Source organism: Zonotrichia albicollis, chromosome 14, assembly GCF_047830755.1.
Source record: "Zonotrichia albicollis isolate bZonAlb1 chromosome 14, bZonAlb1.hap1, whole genome shotgun sequence".
Lineage (NCBI taxonomy): Eukaryota > Metazoa > Chordata > Aves > Passeriformes > Passerellidae > Zonotrichia > Zonotrichia albicollis.
The window spans coordinates 5,560,790-5,584,572 of NC_133832.1; the positions used below are offsets into that span (position 1 = coordinate 5,560,790).

General features: G+C 44.5%; 2 protein-coding genes across 7 annotated transcripts in view; both read right to left on the bottom strand.

Moving 5' to 3' along the window:
- The window catches only part of TAF1 (TATA-box binding protein associated factor 1), a 29,792-nt gene extending 18,971 nt beyond the window's left edge, over positions 1-10,821 (bottom strand). For 2 of the 4 annotated variants that reach the window (XM_074551674.1, XM_074551672.1), the window contains exons 1-15: positions 10,654-10,821; positions 10,108-10,225; positions 9,451-9,567; positions 8,577-8,696; positions 7,914-7,987; positions 5,713-5,931; positions 5,060-5,278; positions 4,664-4,865; positions 3,687-3,800; positions 3,195-3,362; positions 2,686-2,813; positions 2,470-2,577; positions 1,482-1,655; positions 1,220-1,393; positions 1,032-1,136 (exon numbers count right to left, since the gene is read on the bottom strand). In XM_074551674.1, coding sequence (XP_074407775.1) covers positions 1,032-1,136; positions 1,220-1,393; positions 1,482-1,655; positions 2,470-2,577; positions 2,686-2,813; positions 3,195-3,362; positions 3,687-3,800; positions 4,664-4,865; positions 5,060-5,278; positions 5,713-5,931; positions 7,914-7,987; positions 8,577-8,696; positions 9,451-9,567; positions 10,108-10,225; positions 10,654-10,779 — 2,166 coding nt within the window. In that variant the 5' untranslated portion in view covers positions 10,780-10,821. Of the gene's footprint in view, positions 1-1,031; positions 1,137-1,219; positions 1,394-1,481; positions 1,656-2,469; positions 2,578-2,685; positions 2,814-3,194; positions 3,363-3,686; positions 3,801-4,663; positions 4,866-5,059; positions 5,279-5,712; positions 5,932-7,913; positions 8,156-8,576; positions 8,697-9,450; positions 9,568-10,107; positions 10,226-10,653 lie in introns of all 4 variants that reach the window. The other 2 variants (XM_074551671.1, XM_074551670.1) reach the window with 1 other exon arrangement.
- Positions 10,822-11,016: 195 nt separating this feature from the next.
- On the bottom strand, positions 11,017-23,675 carry LOC102070940 (rho-related GTP-binding protein RhoG). Of its 3 annotated transcripts, XM_074551687.1 has the most exons (4): positions 23,536-23,675; positions 21,204-21,284; positions 20,069-20,124; positions 11,017-15,342 (listed from the first exon to the last, which is right to left on the bottom strand). In XM_074551687.1, the coding sequence occupies exon 4, from the start codon at positions 15,319-15,321 to the stop codon at positions 14,746-14,748; it is 576 nt and encodes a 191-aa protein (XP_074407788.1). In that variant the 5' UTR covers positions 15,322-15,342; positions 20,069-20,124; positions 21,204-21,284; positions 23,536-23,675; the 3' UTR covers positions 11,017-14,745. The 3 variants fall into 3 exon arrangements, with proteins under 3 accessions (XP_074407788.1, XP_074407787.1, XP_014120775.1); XM_074551686.1 differs by lacking the exon at positions 20,069-20,124; XM_014265300.3 differs by lacking the exons at positions 20,069-20,124; positions 23,536-23,675 and adding an exon at positions 22,840-23,316.
- Positions 23,676-23,783: the final 108 nt, after the last annotated feature.

The following is a 23,783-nucleotide window of genomic DNA, read 5'->3' on the forward strand; positions in this document are numbered from 1 at the left end:
AATCAAAGTTCAGAAGTTTTGATCAAATCTTCTGTGATACAATCTACAAAAAAGATCTCAAAGATCAAAACAACACCCCAAGGTTCACTGCAATGGTATACCATTATTTATATCACAGTATATGTAAATGTGCAGGCACTAGTCAAGGATGAAGAACAAAAGTTTAAGTAACACTAGAACAAATGCAGAGATTGAAGGGCTCTTTGGACATTTGGAGGTACTTCAGGTCCTTTAAGGAGGCACTTTCAATAAAAGGCAGAAAGAACACATCTGCAAAAGGGTACAATAACCATAGAAACCAGCCAAACACACAATTAGCACTGGTAGTTCTGTGATAAATCTCTAATGTTAACCTTCACCTTACCTTTATCCTGTGGTAAAGAATGGAAGAATTATTGCTGCAGCAAGAGCAGCTAGCATTAACTGAAATCCATTTATATTTACATTAATGGATTATTAGCCAGGTGGTCCTTGTAACATTCTTAATTCCTCTGCCCATCTCAAATGTATGTATTTTAACAGCAGAGAGAAGCTCATAAAAGCAGAAGTCTGTACACCTGACTAGTAAGTGGCATCCAAAAACTACAAGTGCAATTCTCAGAAGGTACATATAAAATCCTGGACTGTGAGAAACCCATGTTTTCTATCCCCTCCAACACCTATTTATTGAGCTCCCCAGCATTCAAGCAGCTTTGGTTTCCTACTCAGCCCTCTCTAACACTATTTCTAATGCCATTACTAAGCAAAACATCAAAGATTCACTTCCTGCAATTCTTGTAACTCCTACAATAACTTTAAAAAGCACACAACAGAGATTTAAAAAAAAGTAAGCTAGGAACTGAATTACTAATTGTAATTACTATTACTAGTAAGCAAAGAGACACAAACTGGGATTCAAAAGGAAGCTGGTAGTTTTTATTGGAAGCTGTGCATTACTTGTGATAGAATAAATAGGGCTTGTAAAAGGTACTCTGCCTATTATGCCATGTCCAGCTTATCAGTCTTTTAAATGTAAAAACCTCATTTCTCACCTGCAGTAACTGGCCTGGATGCAGAGAACCCAGGAAGGGAGAAGTGTGACAATAAACAGTCTCTCCATATTTACAGTCTGGAGCTCCTGGATCTTTGCCAGGTTTCTGGAAGGTGCAATGGAGGTGCTGTTAGCTCTCAGTGAGAGGCAGAGGGAAATCACTGTCCAAGAGCAGAATCTGATACTCACCCTCTTGTAGTAATTTTTAATCTTTGTTGCCATGCCAACCTGCATCATCAGAGGGGCGTTCTCCTCACTGTACTCAGCCAGGATGAGATCTCCATCCTTGCCAGTGAGGTCCTGGGGTGTGCGCATGAAGAACATCTCCCCCCCGCCGGAGGCCTGGCGCTCCTGCTCCCGCATCTGCACCAGGGACAGGGGACAGTGTCAGCAAAACAGCTCACCCAGCTGCCCAGGGGCCACACACAGAGCCAGACAGCAACAACTGGACCTTGGCTTTCTTCTTGATGTGCTTCAGCAGAGGCTGCACAGCGTGGGGCCCGGGCTGGGACAAGGCACCAAAGGAGTATTTCTTCAGGGGAGGCCGATGGAACTGCCGCAGCTTCATGGGACCCATGTGGGTGGGGAAGAACGGCTGGCGCAGCTCCACTGCTGGGATGGAGTGCTGGTACAGAACAAAGCTGTGCTAAGAGGGACATCACCACCTCAAAAATAAGACCATCTTCCTATCCTGTTAAACCTCAAGTAAGAGAGCCCAGGGATATTTTTAGGTCTCCTAGCAGAAATACAAGTGCATTGAAATTCACTTGTCATCATAAATGTTGCCTTCTGACAGAAAAGTGCTTACTTCCATATAAAGATCTTTCCTTTGCATACAGGGATGACTTCAATTTTACTATTTCAAATGGCACCCAATGGGATCTTTTTACTAATCAGGAATTACATGTAAAGCCATTATCCCTATCAGTGGGGGAGAAATTCATCTGGAATTACATACAGCTTTCCCATTACAGAAGATGCTGGAGTCAGATGAGGTTTTAGAAGTCACTGAATTCCACAAAGAATGAAGGAAAAAACTATCATCTCCTCAGCTAGGGCTAGTGAGCAGTAATTCATATTCACTAGTAACTAAATTAATTTTATAATATTCAGACTAAGACACATAGTAGCAGCAGAAATACAAACTGCACCTCCTTCTCCCTTCCCACTATTGGTTTACAAAGAATACAAGACACCAAACAAAAGCATGGTGAATAGGACACAGCAACATCAAACCTCAGTTTGATGGGGCAATCAATAAAAATTAGTTCAAACTCCTAACTTTAATTAAGCATTAAAAATATCTTTCATGAACACTTAACTGACCTGCTGTAATCTAAATTCTGTTTTTCTACAAATCTTCAGTCCTACCCTCAGCTAAAAACCTCCTACCAAGGCACTCAAGCCCTTTTATTCACAGTGAAGACTATTGTGACTACCTGGATGATGTTTCCTCCAAAGGTTCCTCGAAGTCCCTGCTGTTTGGGGTAGTAAAACTCATCATTGGAGAGGTTCCAGGGATCCTTCACCTCTGGCTGAGACATGTTCTAATTCCATTTTTAACACAGAGAGAGACAGATGTCAAAAAAAACAACAAATCTCACTCCCTCCTCATCATTCCTAACCCTGGAGATGATGCTAAAGCTTATGCTGACCTGCTGTGGTTCTTCCTTGATGACACCTGTTTTTCCCAACAGGATCCGACTCTTCTTTAGAGAAGATTCTTTCTTGTTCTCCTTGGATGGAGAGTTCAAAGTCATCTCTTCCTTTTCATCGGGAATTTCTAAAAGCACAAGTTTACATCCCTACCTTTCCTCTTCAAACCAACATGCATGCAAGTCAAACTAAGACAGTCACTCCTAAAACACAACAAGAGCCAGATTAATCACATTGAATTTAATTTTCAAGGCATTCATTTTTGCTTTCCTGTCAGTGCATTTAACTTGAAGTTGAATGTGTACACCACAGCAATAAAGGTTATTAGCATTGCCATGTTCTGCTGAGGTATTTGACTTGCAAATTAACTTCAAAATCCAGAACAAAGGAAGGCTGTAAGTATTGCCCCAGTCCATTTATTTCCACTACAGTGTGATTATAAACCCTTGCTTCCATTTCCCTTTGTCTTTTCCCACTCAAGTCAAATTTCTGCATGCCATAAACGTACCTAGAATTATGTTTTCATCATTTGGATCAAGTGTTAAGACAGGGGGATCCAAGTAGGTTTCCATTGCCTGATCATCCCAGATGATATTGTCTTCCCAACGGCCATACACCAACTCTTCATTATCAATTGGGAAAATGGAGTACCAGGGCTTGTCCTCATCCAGGGAAACTGCAACAATCATAAAGTAGAACCCTTGAGAATTTTATACACAGAAAACTATTTCAGCCTTGGCAGAAAACGATTTCAGATCTCACTACCACATCTTACTCCCTCTACCTTCCCCATCTTTCAGGCTTCCTGAGGGAGAACCTCTGAAAGGCAAAAGAAAACTGATCTTGAAAGCAGAGAGGAAGTAGAGCCCCAAGTCTGAGCTTTACCAATGCTCAGAGATTTTGATCTTTTGAAACACAGCCTCCAAAAAGTTTTAGAGCAAACAAGTAGCCCTTCTGCCACAGAAATGAGTGTCACATGCACCTATTCATGGGCCATTACCTTGCTGTTCAGGGGCCTTTTCCTTGCACTTTGCTATGCCCAGGACTCCTGCCACATTGGGTTTCTGTGCTAGAGGAATTGGTGAGTTGAGCAAAGAGCCACTGCGGTTCAAACCTAGAGAAAAGGAAACCAAAAGCAAGGTCAGCTTGAGTGGGAGGGTCAGAGGCACTGCAGTGCCTCAAACCAGGACTGGGAGATTGCATGGAGAGTGACTCTCAGCCTGATGGACCTACTGCTCATATCCCATATGTGTAATTAGAACTGGGAAAACTTAAAAAAACACACTTCACACAGAGCTGACTGCTGGAATCTGCAGCCTCTTCAAAGAGCCTCCAATTCACACACCCAACACCTCAGTGTCTTGTACTCACAGCTAAACACTAAAGAATTGACACTGGTACCCAATAAAGATCTGACATCCCTATTAGTCTTTCCTCGTAAAAGCAGGATAAGATATAACAAACATTCATTCTATGTGAACAATTTCAATTTAAAATGCATCCATATCTAAAAGAAGTCTGAGGCTTGTAAGAATTGTTACTTCCTATCTAGAAAAACAGTATACAATTTTTAGTTGAAGAGAAACTTCTGAAGACTTTTACATAATTCTTCCCATTAAAAACAAAAGTAAACAAAATTCCACTAGCCTATAGAAAGAGGAAATCCTAAGGGCAGCTTTGCTTGATATTAATGTAGATGGATCCACCATCTGGTATTCCACATGGAAAGAAAAAAGACAGAGCTGGGATAGGGGTTTTTTTAACAGAAGTGACCTACTCTGGTTTTGGAAAGAAACAGAGTCTCAGAATTCTCAGTGGAGCTGTGATTTTTCCAAAAAGCACTCCCTGACAGGGGGAATTATGTTCTACATTTGAGACATGCAACTGTACATGTATAATTTTACTAAGTGCTGCAGTTGAGCATGTAATGAGCCAGCTCACTACAGCAAGTAAAGCTGGTGTCAGAGCCCTGATCACCTTGCTGGGCATTGTAGGCAGTGGCATTTCTGGTCATGCTGGATGGCAGCCAGCCCGCCAAGCTCGCACGCTGCGTCTTAGTCCCTTTGTGCTTGACATCCTCCCCGTTCCAGATGACATCATCCTCCCACTGGAGCTGTGTCACCATGAGGAAGTGCTCATCAGCTAGCAGATCATCCTTCTCCTTCGACGATTCTGCATCCTGGGAGGGAGCAATAAGAACTTGGAAGACGTGGAAGTCACGTTGGGAGATGCGACTTGGAAGACGTCATTCCAAACGAACAGAGGAAAATTCAACGTCTCACTCTGCACAGTGCACAACAATCCACCAGCCCATCGCCGGATTCTCACAGTGCAGCAATCCCCACATCCATCCCCACACTTTGCCACACTCACCCCTTCCTCTGTGTGCCCTTTGGCCTCCTCCTCGTTCTTCTCCTTCAGCTTGAAGCCATAATCGAAGCCACTGCCGTCTTCAGGGACGCCCAGCATGTCATACCAGAGCTGGGCAGGGCCATAGCGCCACTCGGCCACCTTGGGCTTGGTGTCTGTCACCTTGTCTGTGTCACCAGTCGACTGGGAGAATTTTGACTCCACAGGTGCCATCATGGTAATCTGAAGCACAGCAAAGAGGGAATGGTTACACTGGTGGTTTATCCAAGTGTCAGTAAGAGGTCTCCTCCTCCCGAGTTTCTCAGCTTACTCTCATAGAAGAAAAGCATTTCTAAGAAGTTCTTTTCCATACTTATTAGCTGTCCCAAGAATGTTCTGCAATTAGACTTCCAAGAACACAGATTTCTTCATTGATACAAAGAGGGTAAGCTCTCCTATTGATCCTGTACCACGGATGCAGCCTTCTCAGTAAGAGGCAATCACCTGAAGTCACTGACTAGTATTTGGAGAAGAGCTGCTGCCCAGCTGGAATACAAGCCAACTCTGTTCTCCACTTTTGTTTTGAGGGAAAAGCTCCTTCCTCTAAAAGTCACTGTCCAATCCACTACTACCCCCAGCACTAGCTGGTGACCCTCTCTAAGTCTCAGATATCCCACCTCATCATCGGAAAGGCACTGCTCAGGAGGGGGAGGAGCAGCAAACTCATACTCCCAAGGAGATTTTCCTTCCACTCCACTCTCAACCACAACTTCACCCTCCTGTATCTGCACTTCCTGCGCCAGCTCCCGGTGCTTCTTCTTGCGCTTCCTCCGGGCGCTTCGCCAGACCGACGGCACGTTCTTCCCAGGGCCGAAGAGACGCAGGAAACGCAGCACCTGGAACGGGAGAAAACGGGAGGATCAGATTAAAACAGGCACTGTGGAATGCCTGCCCTCACCTGAAGAACACTAATGCAAGAGAGCACTCTGAAATTCAGAAGCTCAGCCTGTGGTACAACCCCAGTTCCCAATGCAACAACAACCTCTTGGTTATACTCAAAAAAGAAGTTTCTGATCCTTCTGTTTGATGTATCCTTCCTTTTCAAAAGGATATATTCTTAATTTCAGACACAGAGAAAGTCAGAGGGAAGAGAGACTGCCTTTACATATTGGACATGTGGTTAGACACCACCTGGAAGCAATTGATTTTCATTCTGAACAAGCCACAATCTTCAGAAAGACAGATGGAGGTTGAAGAAGAGTTGATAAAATTATCAGCAAAAGAGACAAGCTAAAAGAGAGTTATATAGAGATCTCTTAAGCAAACAGATAGAAAATATGGCCCAGAAATAACACATTTATTTTTATTTCCATTATAATGTAGTTCCCCTACACTGCACACCTCCAAAACCTGCACTAATGGTAATGATACATTTTCTCTCCTGTTCCTTCTATGGGTACGATTGCTGGTTTCTAAACACATTTATTATTTTCTTCTAAGAACTCTCTTAAAGGGGTAAAAAAAATATTTCTAAATTAACTGACATATTTAGGAAGCAAGAATAGGAACCAAAGATTTGCACATACACCCTATTAATGTTCTCTGTTAATCTGTTACGCTGATCCCCAAAGGAAATGTTAATATGACCACTCTGTCCACCTCTGCCTATTAATGTAAACCTTCTTTCCAAAACTCCCACAGATTATTTACAAACCCTTTATCCAGTTTCAATGACCTGCTATGAAGAGCAAAGGTCTCAGACATAGTTAAATTGCTAATAGGTTAAATGGACACAAAAGTCTGCTTCTGCACATGCTATTTTAGGAGGTTTAATCCAAAAATACAATGCTATATTAACATGCACAGCAACCATCCTCATAGCAAAATCTACAGGGCTTTAGCCTTTGCCAGCTCTATTGCTCATTAATTAATCATGGCAAGTGCTCAGCATGAATTGCTTGCACTGATTTCTGCACCCACTGGGCACACCCAACACTGAGCCAGTCTCTGATATTACGTGCTGAGCATCAAAGGAATGAACACACTGATACAAGGAAACACCAAGTTTGTAAAAGCCTAGAAAACACAGAGAAGGGAAACTTCTGTGCTAGAGCCTTACCTAAATTACCAATAGACAGTGTTCAGCTAAGTCATTAAAACATGACATTAATGATGCAAATTATTCATCTCCTTATACAAACTCTCTGAGGCACACATAAAACCAAGTTATCCTTATCCACAACTATCTGTTTGGCAACTATAAGCCCATCTTCATTGTCCGTCTCCTCTATCTCTTCCTCTCTTCTTGACAGCTTTAAAACTTCCAAAATAATTACTGAAATATATAAACTGCATTTTCTATTTGGGAGCATTTAGGAAAAAATTGTAATGAATTCACTTTGTGCAAAACCCAACCATTCTTTGAACCAACTTGCTTTGATGTGATTTCTGATTTATGCTCAGAGCAATTTCAGGAGAGAATGAAGTAAAGATCCATATCACCAATTGTTACAGGAAAAGCACATTAAGTTAGGACAGCATAAAAAGAGGAGCAAATATTTACCAGAAAAGCAGGAAGCAGACAGATTAGCACTGTTTTTTAATCATCTGGCAAAAGTATCAAACCAACAGGCCTTTGCTATGGTCAGCAAAACATTCACACCCTGATTTATAGGATGCTTTTTAAGAGATTCCTGCAAATGGCAGGAAAATTATTAGATAAAATCAATATGGAAACAGCAGCACACAGAAACTAAAGAAAGTATTGAGTGAGCAAGAATATCTATGTGATTACTGAATAGATACCCCTGAACACTATACAATGCATATTCAGAGGGCTTACATGACACATATCTCCTCCACAAAACTCTTACAATACCTTGCCTGGTCGAAATTCTGGGAAGAGCTCTGTAACACTTGGCAACTGTTTGGAAGCATCTCGCTGCATGATCCCTGCAAGAGGAAGTGTGAGTTTGCCTTCCTTGGATTCTGCCTGCCTGGCTTCTTGAGGTCCCATCTCTGACTCAGAATCAGAGCTGCTGCTGAAATCCACCTTGTCGGAGGCAGCAGAGGAAGGAGCAATGATGGAGGGCAAAATGATACCGTCTCCATCTTCAGATACTACAACAGAACAAGCACCTCATAAACAAACAGGTCCCCTCCCTCTCCCCTAGCATAACCCCATAGTGCCACATTTACTGTTTATATGAAGTTATGCAAAAATTAAGCCTGTGCAGGCAGTTTGAGTACCATTCTGGTTTAACCTTTCATTTTATCCTAAGCGTTCCAGGTGAATTCCCCAGCTGAGAGGATGAGATAAAAAAACAGTTTCATTGTCAATACAGGTATTTCAACAGTCACTGGAAATAAAATACTTCCCCCTAGGCTTCAGGCAACCCTGCAACACCACAAATACTCACCTTCAGATGCAGCCTGCAGACCGAGTTTGGGTGACGCATGGTGCCGCAGAACTGCTACACAGAAGCTCTCACTTTCTTCAGACAATCACATTGCCAGAGAGAAGAAGAAAGTCCTCACTCACCAGTGGCAGCTGCATCCTTTTCATCTTCTTTTTTTCCAGGTACTGGAGGGGGTGGTGGTGGTGGCATCAGCTTGGAATCAATGTCTTCACAGTCAGCATCATAATCATCCTCATCTTCATCTAACCATGCAGGAGACAAGACCATGTGTTAAGCAGATAATAAAAACAAAACCAGGCACCCTTTCCATTTATTCTGTCTCAAACCTGATGGCATAGACACCATTCTTATCTTGTAACTAGAAGAAAGCTCTTACCAGTTCAGCTTCCTGCACAAACTTACTTGCAAGATGTAAATTTAAAAAATACCAGGAAGGAAGGACAAAGAGAAATGGACAGAAAGATGACTGAAGCACTTAAAATCTTTGTGTGTTCATATATTCTGCTATCACATCCTTTCATTCACTCTATGTAGAACAAATAAAGAAAATGCGGGTTAAAAAGTCCAAATCACCTTCATTTCTCCCTAACCACAGAAAGTCAGCAGAAAGGTTAAGTGAAAGACACCTTTAAAGAATATGCCAGGATGTAGCATTTATACCAGCAGCTACTGAAATGGAAAAGCTGCTTGGTTTTGAAAGCATATTCTGGGCCAGAATACAGACAGAGATACCTGGGAACAACAAAAGAACCAAGGCACCTTCTGCAGAGTCTTTAAAAAAAATAAAAATCAAGAGTAAAACAGGAGAGAGATACTAAGATTGAAGTGACTCCAATGAGGAACAGATTTCTTAAAAGAGGAAGACAGCAAGCAGTGGCTTCATCCAGTGAAAAGAGTTTCACAAAGCTGATACTGGGCTCGTGAAGCAAGGAGTGAGAAAGCACAATGCCCCAGAAGAGCTCCTGCAGGCAGAGCTGCAGTGCTGGGCCCCTTTACCTGGCCTTCGAGCTGGCTGCAGGCTGCCCATCGCCTGCTTGTACCGACGGCTCTCATCCTCTGCCACTTCAGTGATGTCTGAGTAATCAACAGCATCCTCTGTGCTCTTAACCCAGCCTAGGAGAAACACACAACTTTATCCTAATTTATACTAGTTACATCAGACTTCACTAGGTACTTATGAATCCTTTGCTATGCTTCCTTTATTGAAAAAAACAAAACTATCTGATTAGCATCACCCACCAGATTACTGTTCCCCTCATTTTAATCAAAAGCTCTCATGGCTCTGAATTTCCCCTAAAAGATTGGTAAGCAAGCAAATTTAGCACAAGAAGCACTTATCACTCATGAAAACTGTTCAGCAAGTTCAGAAAGAGATATTAACTGTGTGCTAAGTAGGCTTCTTTGATACAAACACAGATTAAACGCATTTATGAAGGGGGAAAGACAAGTAAAAGAAAAAGTACTTATAAAAAATTAAAGGGAACAGGTGCAGAATTGATCGGGAGCTACTATTAGGGAAGGTGGAGGAGGGAAGGTGTTTGACCAGAGACCACCACGATATTCCCCGCAGACCCGGGTGCATTTTGCTCTCTCGGCAAGAGCTGTGCCCCTGCAGCCCCTCCGCTCCGCAAGCGCAGCCCCCCAGCGCCAAACCTTCCTCGTCCAGGTGCGCTCCCTCGCTCTCGGCGCTCTCCTCCTCGCTGGCGGTGATCTCGGTGATGAGGTTGCCCAGCCCCAGCACGCCCAGCCCGGCCAGGTGCTTCTTGGATTCCTGGGGAGACCAGAGCCGGGAGGCTCCGAGCGCCGGGCCGGGCCGAGCCCCGCGGGGTCCTGCCCCAGAGCCCGCCCCGAGCATCCCCCGGGACACCCCGGCTGACCACAGGACACCCCGAGCACCTCCATACACCCCGGGTTATCCTGGGACACCCCGAGCACCTGCATACATCCCGGGTTATCCCGGGACACCCCGGCTGACCACAGGACACCCCGAGCACCTGCATACATCCCGGGTTATGCTGGGACACCCCGAGCACCTCCATACATCCCGGTTCACCGCAGCAGAGCCCGGCATATCCCGGTATATCCGGGCACAAACCGGGTCACCCGGCTTCACCCCGGGATAGCCCACAGGGCTCCCCAAGCACCTCGGCTCACTCATCCCTCCGCCCGCCGTGCCCTCCCGGAGCGACACGGCCCTACCTTGTCGAGGACGCTGTCCCCTTCCAGCTGCCCCGCCTCATTGATGTTGCCGAAGAGGAAGCCGGCCAGGGAGAAGGGCTCGGCGCGGCCGCCGTCCGCCTCCTCCTCGCTCTCCGAGTCCGACATCGCTGCCGCGCCACCGAGAGCGAGCGGAAGCGGCGGCGGGAGCGGCCCCGGGAGCGGCGCCCGCCCACAGCGCCCCCGCGCGGCCCCGCCCCGCGGCGCACAAGGAAGCGCAGACGCTCCGGCCTTGCCAAAAATTCCTTTTATTGCCTCAAAGAACCGGGCCTGGCTTTCCACAGGAAAGAGCTGCCTTCAGCACAGGGGCGGTACAAACAGCAGGGAGAGTTAATGCGACAGCCAGAGAGGTGAGGAAAGGTTTATTACAATGTCATTATGCATAATTTATAAAATAAAACAAGGAGGAAAAAAAAATCCTTTAAAACTGTTAGATGTAATACAAATTATTTTATAGCATAAAATCAAGTTGCCAGTGTATGTATCGGTACCACGCTTCAGAGTCTTGGGCTCCCATGCCGATGGGTGGTCCTTGCTGCCCACTCTGGGGTTGGGACCCCTCTGAGCTCCATCCACTTCTTGGGTCAGCCCAAGCAGCACCAAGGGTTCTACAGAGTGAGGTTTAGCACCCGGAGACAAAGCACAGGGAGGTTCTTCTGCTTTAAATTTCATAGAAATAGCTACAGCTGTAAACTGAAGAAAGCACTTCCAAATCTAAGCACAGCTCATGGATATCTTTTGGACACACAATTCCTGAACTGCTCAGCTTCAGCTGTATTTAAAAAAAAACCCAAGTAGTTCAGAAATCATTTACAAAGCAAAGGTTAAAATCTGTGTCTTCACAGTGAGTCTCTTCTGTGAATTAAGACATACACATTGCATCTCTATTCAGAAACAAACCAAAGGACCTTGAACCGATCAGGAAACCGACACTGAGTTTTCTGACCTCCCAACACAAGACAAAATCCAGCCATGGGATTATGTGAAGTCTGTATTTTTCAACTGCCCACAGAAGAAAAATAAAGCATGGAAGAAACAGAACTGATTGTAAACTGAAGCACTGGATTACTTACAAAAAAAGGACCAAGAATTCCAGGTGGGGAAAAAAAGGAAGGAGGATCAAGAAGGGAGAATGCCCACTGAAAGGAAAAGCTCTCTGGATTTGTCCTGAACCTCACCCTCATGGAAAGCAGAGGCTGGAGGAAACCAGCTGCTAGCCAGGACTTTTATTCCCATCAGAGGGTGACAGAAATACAAAGCATTTAAATAACCAGGTTCTCCAAAGTGAGTAAAAAGTCTTTGATGGTTCAAAGTTCCCTCTGCTCATTTTTATCACTATCATGTTATTCTCCTCAGCACTGTTGTGCAATCCATTTGCTAAGTAATCTAAGTGGGGATAAGGTGTTCTGGTATAATGTAATCAACAGTGTAACCAAATCAAATAAATTGATTAAGCAGTTGAATTTTATCTCACTACACTCTCTTCCAGTTCACTCCAGGATGGCTGCTTGAGCCTACAGAAATGGAGGGGTTGTGCAATAATACTTGCTCACAAGATTTCATCTCCACAAAATGCATGTAATTCAGTTAGGAATAACCACAAAAAGGCACAGGATTAAAAGATTTCAGTATGTAAAAAAAGTAAAAATTTTTAAAAACAGTAGTAGCTTCAGTACAAAACTGCAAATATATGTAGCAAAAAAAAAAAAAAAGGTAGACTTTTAATTTCAGGCACCTCTTAAGACTAGTTCAAACGTATCACAGACTTTTAAAAGTACATTTCTGAATAAAGCAAAGGTTATGGGCTTGCACCGGGGTCACTAGACAGTTGATTTAGGTCTGACCAACATTAAAACAAACCACGTGCACTGGCTTAAATAAATACATTTTAAACATGATAAAGTCTATTTACTCAGTTACTGAAATTTACCTACAGAAAATAATCTTGAATTACAAGGCACAGAGTTAATTGCTGCCTGCAAGCCCAGCCCACACTACAGGCCTACAGCTAAAGCAAAGGCAGAAGGTGGTGAGTAGAGGTTATCTCAGTGAATTCTCTACACCCTCACAGCCTTCAGGGCAGGAACCACATCTGGAACAGCACTTCCTCTGCAAGTGCAAGGGACACAAAGCACTCCAGGCAATGGCACTTGGTGAAGAAAAATGTGCAGAGTGTGTAGGCTTCTGCAAACATCCTGCAGAAAGGGTGTTTTGGTACTCCTGTGCTCAGTTTGGAAATCTGTGTTGGTTCACTGACCACAGGCACCAGTATTTGGATTGACTGCAGTTTGTAATCTGTGGGTTGCAATTGGCTAAAGCAGCACCAAAATGAGCATGTGTCAGATTAAAAAAACTGCAGTTAGCATCAGCATCAGTTACACCAGCTGAAGAAAGGCACATCCTCTTCAAATAGTGGAATAGAGCACAAACACCAACATTTCTATCCAAATAGTGGAATTAGGGCACAAATACCAACATTTCTATCCACTTGGTATTTTTGCCAGCATCAGATAAAGCAAGGTCAAATTAACACAAGATCCCTAATAACCTTGTTGCTGTATTTTCTGTTATCCTGCTAAAATGAGGCACTTTTTTTTTTTTTCCTGACCAGGGTATACACCAGTGCAGTTTCGCATGTGTGGGAATCACAAGGAAAAAGCAAGTTCTGAATGACCAATTGAGGCTGCAGCCAGACAAAGACAGCACTGTCAACTTCAGACAACAAAGCCCAGTCCAGCACCAGTGGTTTCACACAAAGTATCTTTGAAGCATGCTGCTTTCATACCACGGAGCTGGAAGGTTGAGTCTAAGGAAGGGCTCTGCGCTCACTCCTCAGCTGGTCCCGGAACCACACATAAAGAACAGTGCACATCCTGAAAATAAAAGCCAGCTGCCACTTACTAGAGCTGCTAAAGAAGGTTAAAAAGTATGTAAATAGAAGTTCAGTTAAAAAGAGTTCATAAGAACTGAGCATCCAGGAGAGGAAAAAACCACCCAGGTAATCCTATCCAGTGACTGGCTAACCATTACAGACTGAACTGAAAACAGGAAGAAGCAGGGGTTCCTGTAAACAGAACCTCTAAATTTTCTGTCAGCCTTCTCACAGAAAAACAACTAAGGAATTTGCCATAAAAATCTGAGATGGTGGCCCCGAGAATGTTAGGAATTGAAGCAATTCATTCCTCAAAAGCAAACAGGCTGCTGTCAAGTCTCTGGAATTCATCAAAGGGATTACACTGAAAATCTCATTTTGAGAAGTGTCATCCCAAATACCTCAGTCAGCCTGAGAAGGTAATTGTTAGAACTTTATTCTCAGGGTGCAAAGTCTCTTTGAACAGCGAAATAAAATCTCAGTTTAGAAGACTACGGAAGACTTGAATCTTCCACTTCTCCACCTCAAAACTATGAAAATCACTCATTTGAGTGAGTCATCATTATTCTAAGTTCCTTACATAAGGAGAAATCAGCTCCTGCTTCTATTAATAAATCATTGCAGGTAGTCCCTTGGTCTTGCTCATTGCATTAACCATGCCTAATGCTAACTCTTCATACAATCAATCACAGCTCACTACAAGGTGAATCTCAGTTCAGGCATTTTCGCAAGTAGACAAATTGTTTTCAAGCTTTAAATTGACAAAACAACTGGACAGCCAGACTTCTGTTAGTATAACAAATTCAATCAGTGAATAAAGGATGGGAAAAGCAGCAGCTACACTTAAAGCAAAGTTATCAGGATTTGTGCTTTTCTGCAAATCTAGTAACTGATGGCTATCTAGTAAAGAAGTGGCTTCAAAGAGGTCTCCTCTTTTATGTTCCTCCACTAAAATAATCAAGTGATCCCTGGAGAAGCTGGAGACGGGAACTTTAGAAATAGACTAGGTATTTGACCTCTCAGTTGGAAAAAAAAAAACCTGTTCCGTTTCAGTTTCCCTGAAGCAGTAAGACTGCAAGAATATTCATTGTATAAACCATTTCTGCTTAGAGCTGTTAGTGCAAGATGCAAATCTTCAATTTAACTCGTTAAAAAGCCCTCCAAGATTCTAGTCAACTCCCAACATCCATCACCCAAGGCAACTACAATAGGACACATTTCCTTGTGTTCTTCTTTGTCACAGGATACAGAACTGCACGGACAGCTTCAGCAAACACCTCCCGAACACCCTCCTGATTCAACGCCGAGCACTCCAAATATTTGACTGCTCCAATTTGTTTGGCCAGAGAAGTCCCCTGCTGCGGGGTGGTGGGAGCCAAGCTCTGCTCTTTCAACTTTTTAACCGTTTCCAGGTCACTCCTCAAGTCTCTCTTGGTGCCCACCAGGAGGATGGGGACGTTGGGGCAGTGGTGAGAAACCTCAGGGTGCCATTTGTGCCTGACGTTGGCGTAGGACGAGGGGCTGCCGATGGAGAAGCAGATGATGAAGACGTTGGTCTGGGGGTAGGAGAGCGTGCGCAGGCGGTCGTACTCCTCCTGGCCCGCAGTGTCCCAGAGGTTCAGGCTGACTGTCCGGCCGTCCACGGTCATCTGGGCACTGTAGTTGTCAAACACAGTGGGGATGTACTCCTCGGGGAAGGCGTTGGTGGTGTAGCTGATGAGCAGACAAGTTTTTCCCACCGCGCCATCTCCGACCACCACGCACTTTATAGTCTGCATCCTTCACCCAGAAACAGAGTCCTGCTCAAAGCAAGAAGAGGGGAGTCAGGCAAAGCACACTCAGTGGTGGGCACTGTAAAGATAAGCTTTAGCAAGTGTTTTTAATATAGCTGAGGATTTTCTTATCACATTCAGTGTCTCAAGGCACTCTGAAGAGCTCGGGGCTACAAAGACAATAGTGAAATGGAGATGCAATGAGTGGAGAGCTAAGTGACAATTGGCTGCATTCCAACCATGTAAGTACAAATTAGCCAAATTCCCACAGTCTTGCCTTACTGCCAGACTGTTTCCCACAGGCAAAAGGACAAGTCCTCAGAGGCACCTGCAAGTGGAAAGGGATTGTGACCCAGTAACAAGATACTCTGTCGTTTGTAGGTTCACACATCCACCTCTGTACACACACACACACCAACACTCACACTTGCCTACACAGTCTGCTATCTAAACAGTTTACCACAAAGAAAGGTCCAGAAGTTATAAATAAAATCAAGATATTCATTTCTGGGCTGCACTGCTACTGTTTACAATAATAATTCACTACACTCAGATCAATCAGTCCTGGATAAACTACATTATTTACAGGACACCAGATAAAAGGTTCAGAAAGCAGCACCCTCAAGAAAAGCTGTTCTTTGAAATCTAACTAGCCATAGTAACCCAGATTAGAATCCATAAAGAATTTTTCTAAAGAAGCCAAGAACAGATTACACTCACTAATCACTGACAGAACAAGCAGGATTTAATAGGCTTGAGTTATTTGGTGTCCTCTAAATAATGAGCATGAGAAAAATACATGTCCTAAAAGATCAGTAGTCAAACAGCTTTCCTGGGGAGTTGTTACTCAGGAGATATTTGACACTTTGAGGTTTTCCATATCCCTTTCCTGATATGGGAAAGGTAGGTTTGGCAATCAAACTAATACAGTCTAAAACACAATTAATTTTAAACTTTCATCACATGAACAGCAAGAATTTTGAAAATAGCAAGGAACTAACTACAAGCAGTCATTTGTTGTACATTTCTTGAGTGCTGGAGCTTCCACTGCTAGCCTGAACAAGAAGGAACTTGCATCTGCCTTCTCACCCAAATGCCTCTGAGGTACTATCAGTAATCCTCAACTTGCAACCAGCAGAAAATACCCTGCTTCAAACAGAAGAGAATAGTGGGAAGAACTTTTTAGCAGGGCCTGTTATGATAGAACATGGGGCAGTGGCTTTAAAGTAGGAAAAGATTGATTTAGATTAGATATAAGGTAGAAGTTATTTACAGAGAGGGGGGTGAAACCCTGGCACAGGTTGCCCAGGGAAGCTGTGGCTGCCCCATCCCTGGAAAGGCCAGGCTGGATGGGGCCCTGGGCAAGCTGATCTCACTGAAGATGTCCCTGCTCACTGCAGGGTGGTTGACCCAGATGACTTTCAAAGGTTCCTTCCAACCTAAACTATTTTGATTGCATGTTCCAGAAAGATCTCAGCTCCAACACAAGAGTGGCAAAGGGAATGCAGAACTTCAGGACCATCCAAACAAATCAACAACTCATTCCCATTTAAGCCTCAGCCTTGTCCTTTTAGACAAAGTTTTTACCTGCATCCACCTTCTCACTGGGAGCACATGATTTTTCTGAGCTAAGTGAAAATGGGCTACCTGAAGCTTTGCACAAAGCTGCAACTGGAGTGACACTGACTGGTCACTACAACACACAGTGCTGAGGAAGCATCAGTGTATGTACACAGACACTGTGGAAACCACACATGGTGGGAGGGAACCAGCACCTTGTGCTGCTACTGCTGCCCCAGCCTGGCTGGACACAGGGCAGGCTTTAAAGCCCATTCCTGCACTTGCATCAAACCCCTGAAGTACCAGAACGTGCTGTGCTAGAAACCTGAGTGCTGACCAACACCACTGCTTCCACAGCAAAGGTCTTTCCCCAAATGAACTATCTGTGCAACAGACAATTCATTTTGACCACTCACTAACAAGTGACATCACAGAGATGGCAGAGCTAAGCCAGCAACAAAAACCAGATGATACACAAAGCCTCTTATATGCCCAACCCCTGGTTTCCCAAATAAACAAATTGCAAACACTTGTAAACAGATCTCTCTAGAAAACCCAAACAGGGACTCGCATCTCCTAAATCTCTGTGCACTGGTGTCCAGAGCTCTGCACAGAGTGACAGGGTATCCCCAAACTGCACCCCAAAGCCTGCCCATGGCTGGAGGGACATCACAGCAGCACCCTCAGCACAGATTCCCAAATGGAAAAACTCCAAAGCCACCAGCAGCAGCTAACACAATCTGATTCAAAATGTCTAATGAAACTGTGTTACTCAAAGATTACTTTGTTGGTGTTTTATTTAAGGCTATTACAGATTTCAACTTGGAAATCAGTAATAAAGTAACAAAAAAAAAAAAGCCTGAAACATGAATGCTCTTTTCAGGGCACTAATACCTTGAATTACCTCACTAAAACTCCGATTTTAGAAGAGCAACATTTGCAAGGGGAAATAACTCCAGGCAAACCTGCCAAGGCATTGGGCAAAGCATTAACTACACAAACACAGCTAAAGAGCTTGCAGGCTTTCAAGTATGATTCTCTGAAGGGCCCCTTTAAAGGAGGTTGCCTGAGCTGAAAGGAATCGTGTGTGGCATTTGCAATACAGAAAAACAAACACACACCAGGATACACATTCCTTGTATTGAAACACAAAATTTAGATTAATTAATCAAAAAGTAAAGAGTGGAATAAAGCTACTTGACTCCAGAAAATTATGTTGTGAGCAAGGGTAGTTTGGTTAAAGATTTATATATGGAAGACAAAGAGTTTTTAAATTTAAGTCACAACCAAGCAAACTAATATTCCCTCCATCAGGTCTTTTCTATTAAATCCATGTACTTAATAACTCATAACGTTTGAAATCTCTAATTATTTTTTTAGTAAACAATTTGGCTACAATAAAACATAATAAGATAGTAAAAAAGCCTGGGTTCAAATTTGTATGGAAAATCCCTATTTCTTAAGCACCCTTGAAGCTGGCACTGCATGCTATCTAAATATAAATATACATTGAAAAAAAAAATCCCATACTCCAAAAACAAAATTACCAACAAAAATTACCAAGAGTAGGAAAATTGGTTTAGGGTTTGTTCGGGATTTTTTTGGTGACCTACTAAAGAATTTTTGGGGAAATTTTAGAGAGAAAAACTACACATATGACAAGTAACAAGAAAATGAAAGAAAGAAAAATACAGATTAACACGTCAATAGGTAAAAAAACCCCAATTTAGAAACAGAAAGCTGGTCACAAGCTTCAAAGTCAAGTTGAAAGGTTATGCAGCTAAAGAAACAAGTGAACAGAAAATCCAAAGTAGTGAGAGTAATCTGGGTTCCTTAGTCCTTGCAGGGAAAGGACTTTTATTGCAGTTGAGATTCTAGCAGTGACAGCAGAATGGGAATAATTTTCAAATTAAATAATAATTTTTTAAAAAGCAACCATAAAATAAAAAGAGAGAAAAAAAACCACACCAAATCATCCCACTCAGAAGTGTTGTGCAAAAATACTTAGATAAGAGTTATTTCTATCTTGTCCATCAATGGCTTTGAATTTGAAAACTGGCATTCCCTGTTTGGGTTAGTTCCCTCCTCAGAAGATGCTGCAAAGTCTGACTTCACTGCCTGCACACCTGGCACTTCCTCTGGAATGTGCAAGATTTCAACATGTCAAGACATCATCTGAAGAGCTGCTCCTGTTCTGACCTAATTAAGCATTTTCTGGTATCATTAACATGGACAGTTTGCTCTCCAGATGAACATTTGCTGGGGAAATTCACTGCTTGGAACACAGACACACAATAACTTCACGTTGCATCAGATTTTTTTTTTTTGTGGTAGAGAAACAACTTCTAGATCTTCCCTTAACACTCCTGCTGGGAAGTTCCCTGTTTGCTGAGAGAAGGGAGAATACAGTGACAGAAAACAGAGAGAAAACAGGAACCTGGATCCTTCGGTAGTTTTCTAGATTTATGTTTTTTATACTTCCTACACTTCTAAACCCCTTTGCAGAACTTCTTAGCAGGACACGCCTCTGCCTTTGCTAACATCAGATGCTCTTTGTGAGGTGGATTTTAGCTCTGATATTGCTCTCTGATAAACTCACTCTCTCTGAGTTTGTATGCTCTTCCTTCCTTCACTTTACAGTTTAGACAGGGCCCCATTTTGGCCAAAACTGAGCAGAAAACTCTCTAATTCAGCTGAAATCTGCTGTACTGAGCTGTGTCATTCTGCTCAGCCATCACTTTCATCAAGCCCGCGCTGTTTTGGAGAACCAGATCCTGCTTTACCAGGGGCAGGCAGAAATTAAGAAACTGAAACAACTTAATTGCTCATCTTTCAGTAACAAAAACTAGATCAGAGACAACTCACTCTGTCTGCCTGAAACATGAAGTCAGGCAAGAACTTTCAACAAAGAACTGGGTGGATAGGGCAGTTCTAAATATATCACACCATGCAAAGGAGTTAATTCACATGTGCAGCTTACCCACCAGCCCCAGCAGGGAAGAGAAAGGGGCTCTCAGCAATTTAATCAAGACTCTGCTACTATCCCACAACAGCTCAGCTTACTTGCCATTGTTTTAGGCAAGTGCCAAAGGGGTGGAGAAGTGCCAGGCTTTCAGAATGTGTGCCAAGAAAGAGCAGAAAAAGTTAAATAGGAGACCTCATCCCTCACATCCTTCAGCAGTGAGTGACCTACTTGGACTTCTCAGCGCCTCTCAAAGTTTTCACACCACTTTCTGTCCTACCATTCACCTGCAAGAGAAATAAAACTGCAGCAGTCTGGGTGGCTGTGAAAGGGGGAAAAACCCACAGGGGAAGGTGGATTTCAGCAGCACAGCAGGAACTGTGCATTTCAGCACCCAGGCTCCATGTGAACAACAGAACCAAGGGAGCTTGCTCCCTTTCCAAGCTCTTTGCCTATGAATTCAGCTCCCAAGCACGCAACAGGAGTGCAGTTCTTGCTGGCTGCTCCTTCAATGCCAATGCTAGAAAGCCCTTCATGCCTTTTGACACAAAAAATTGTTTCTAGGAAATAAAAGAAACCCCTCAAAACATTTCAAATAATATTTTTAAAACCTCTACCTCTGTCAAGGCTGAAATTGGCTTATTGATTAAAAGATTTTTTTTTTTTTGGGATGAAACACACAAAAGCAATATTTCTTAGGAAACTACAGTGAAAATTAATGTGAAAATGAGTGAAAATGAAGTGTTCTGCATGAGGTATTTGGGCAACTCATCTACACAAGCATCCTACTACAGGCACTCATACTCCAAATTTTATAGCAGAGCAATGATATTAGTGACCAAATATCAAACACCTTCAATTCCATGAATCCAAGATCCTGAATGGATCATTAATATTTCCAAAGGCCATTAGCTCATGGAGGAGATGCACAGCTGATGCAATAAGACTGTGACAAGGTGCAGCTGCACAGCCCACAGGAACTCAAAGCCAAGACTCCAGCAGATATCTGGATCCCCAGTGTATGAACATGACACATATCCTGCCAGAATCAAAAGCTGCAGAGTATCAAACTTGGATTTCCCTCCTGACACCACGTGCAGAGGCATGGATTAATCAAGGCAGGGATCCTTCAGAGTTTATTTGAACACAAGTGTCCCTTTGATGGTGAGCAAAGGTGTAAGAACAGGAGCCAGGGCTGCAGGCTGCTGTGCCCACACTCACCAACTCACTCCCAGGTGATCCAAGCAATTTGGTCCTGGGGGGTCACAGTCAGCTCATAAGAAGTTAATAACCATGTCCTTCCCACCTTCCATAGATTCTGACAAGGTTTTAGTCACTACTGTTGGCTAAAAGAAGCAAACAGTACCTCAGACATAAAGTTCTGTGGAGAGGCGTTTTAGGCTCGTTGCAGGATGAATGATAAATCCAGTTTAAGCATTCTGGATTCCTGTTTGAGGGGAAAAAGAAAAATAAAAAACTGTTAGTGTGTCTTCCTATCATCTTTTGTCACCTGGCATTTGCTGGCAGTCTCAGTTGTAACAAAGCCACTGTTGTGCATGAAGGGCAATGTTACACCTGGAAAATCTAAGCTGCTTTCTGTGAGGAAAAAAAGCCCCTCCACACTTTCCATTGGACTGCACTTCTCTGAGTCCTCCTCTTCCGCCCCAAATTTCACTGGGGAGAAGGAGGGGGCAAGGGGAGGGAGATTTAATAACAAATAAAAACACAAACAAGAATAAACAAAGAATAAAGCCAAACAAAACCCAACCAAAAACAAAACTGAAACAAAATCAAGCAAAAACAGAAAAACCCAAAACACAGAAACCAAAACAAACAAACACAACCCCCAAACAAAAACAAACAAAAATGCACTTGCTCAATCAATACCAATTTTTTCAAAGAGTTTTGGTATGACTAAGACAAGAGTTAATGCATGCACTCATGTATTTTATCATGGCTTGTGCACTACAATACTGCAACCATTGCCAAGTCTCATTTGCATCAAGCATTGCAATTCTAAAATGTGAGCAAAAGTTACCAGAGTCAAGGAGCCTCTCAGCAGTTCATCAGATTTACACAAACTGGCATGTAAAGTAAAAAAACATTCCCTGTAGAGGTACAAATCTTCACGTGGCACCAGATTGTGTGAAAATACTTTGGACCCCAGAAGAATCACAGCCTCATCACATAAACAAATCAAACCACACGTTCAGCTTCCTCCTACTAACTGCAAACCGCACATTTTGTTGTTTTTCCAGGGTCTCTGTAAAGTTCCTTCCATGAATAATATTTAAAAGTTTTTTTTAAATGGAAATAATAATCTAAAATGTATCTCATGATCTTGAATTCCTTGTAGGAAAACCGCTGTGCTGGTGAACAGTGGCAAACTGGCTCCAAAGTATGCCTTCAAGTGATGTATTTTACATCTTACACGGAAGAGAACGTGAGCTTTTTAAAAATCAAAAAATGAGCTTGGGGCAAAGAGCAAATGATGCTGCCACAAGAAGTACTGCACCCTAGCCCAGGACACACATTGCAAGCTTAAGGTACACAGAAAACTCTTAAATTAAAGCATTTAACGCTTTTTTTATAACTCAGGGTAATTATGGTGGGAATTGCAAGCATCTATAAAGAATAAACAGATACTGATTACTGACTGCTTCCTGAAAAAAAAAGAAAACCAAAAAAAAAACCCTGAAAACCAAACAAAACCAGAAAACAACAGAGGGGAAAAAAACAGAGAGAAGTTCAGAACAAATAAAAAGCAGCATTGCTTCTCGGGGTTTGAGGTTAAGCAGGAACTCAGCGCAGGTTGCTGTAAAACTGAAAGTTCCCAGTGCGCAGAAGAGAACCACTGAGCGATGAAGGGCAGCTCCTGGCAGCTGCTAAATGAGACCATACCTGGCACCCCCTGAGCGTTTTAGGTCACCACCTTGCACTGTTCTTCCTGAGACAGCGCTGTGCCAGCTGCTGGAGAACAAATCCAACCTTCCTATCCTTACCTATCCTCACTCCCAGCAGCGAGGCAAGGGACCTTCCCAAAGGCTGCCTCATCTCGTGCCAACGTTTTATGACACTCGCTGGGAGCAGAGGTCGCCTTAAATTTGTCGCGGTGCTCCTGATCAGGATTGTTAGCATCGCGCTGGCATCGAACAGCCCAGCCCAGCCCAGCCCGGGCACACGGCGGCACCGGGGCAAGCGCGACCTGCCCTGCCCTGCCCTGCCGGAGCAGATAAAGGCTCGTTCCAAGCCCTTCCCCAGCACCCCCGGCCGCCGCACTCAGCTCCGCCCGCACGGCCCAGCGCGAAGCGGGGCGCGCATCCCTTCCCGAAGCCCTCGGGGCACGCAGGAGCCGGCCGGCCACGCGGCTGCGGCGGAGCAGCCCCGGTACCGCCGGGCTACCTGCCCTGCCCTGCCCCGGAGCCGGCCGCGTCCCGCCGGGACAGGTGCGCCCACAGCGTCCCCCGGTTCGGGAGCGGCGGTGGTCGGGCGGGCGGAGGCCGCGGGCCGCGCCCCGCTGTCAGCGCGGCCGGGCACGGAGGATGTTCCGGCACGGCCGGGCGGGAACACACGCGGCCACGCGCGGGGCCCGCCGCTCCCCCGCTCCCCCGCCCTTCCCGCGGGCTCTCCGGGCCCCGCCGCTCCTCTCCGCCCGCCCCCGCGCCCCGGCGGTGCCGCCGCCGCCGCCCCGCGCTCACCTCCGGCGCGGCCCCGCGGCCCCGCTGCTCCCCGCGGACCCCGACCCGGCCGCGCCCCGCGCCCGCCGCCGCGCGCACGCGCCCTCCGCGCCGCCGCTGCCCCGGGAGCCGCCAGGGGGCGCGCGCGGCCGGGGCGGGCGGAGCGCGGGGAGCGGCGGCCCCGGAGAGCGGAACGGAGCCGAACGGAACGGAACGGAACGGAATGGAGCATCCCCTCGGGCCCGGCCCGGGGCTACGGCCCCGCCGGA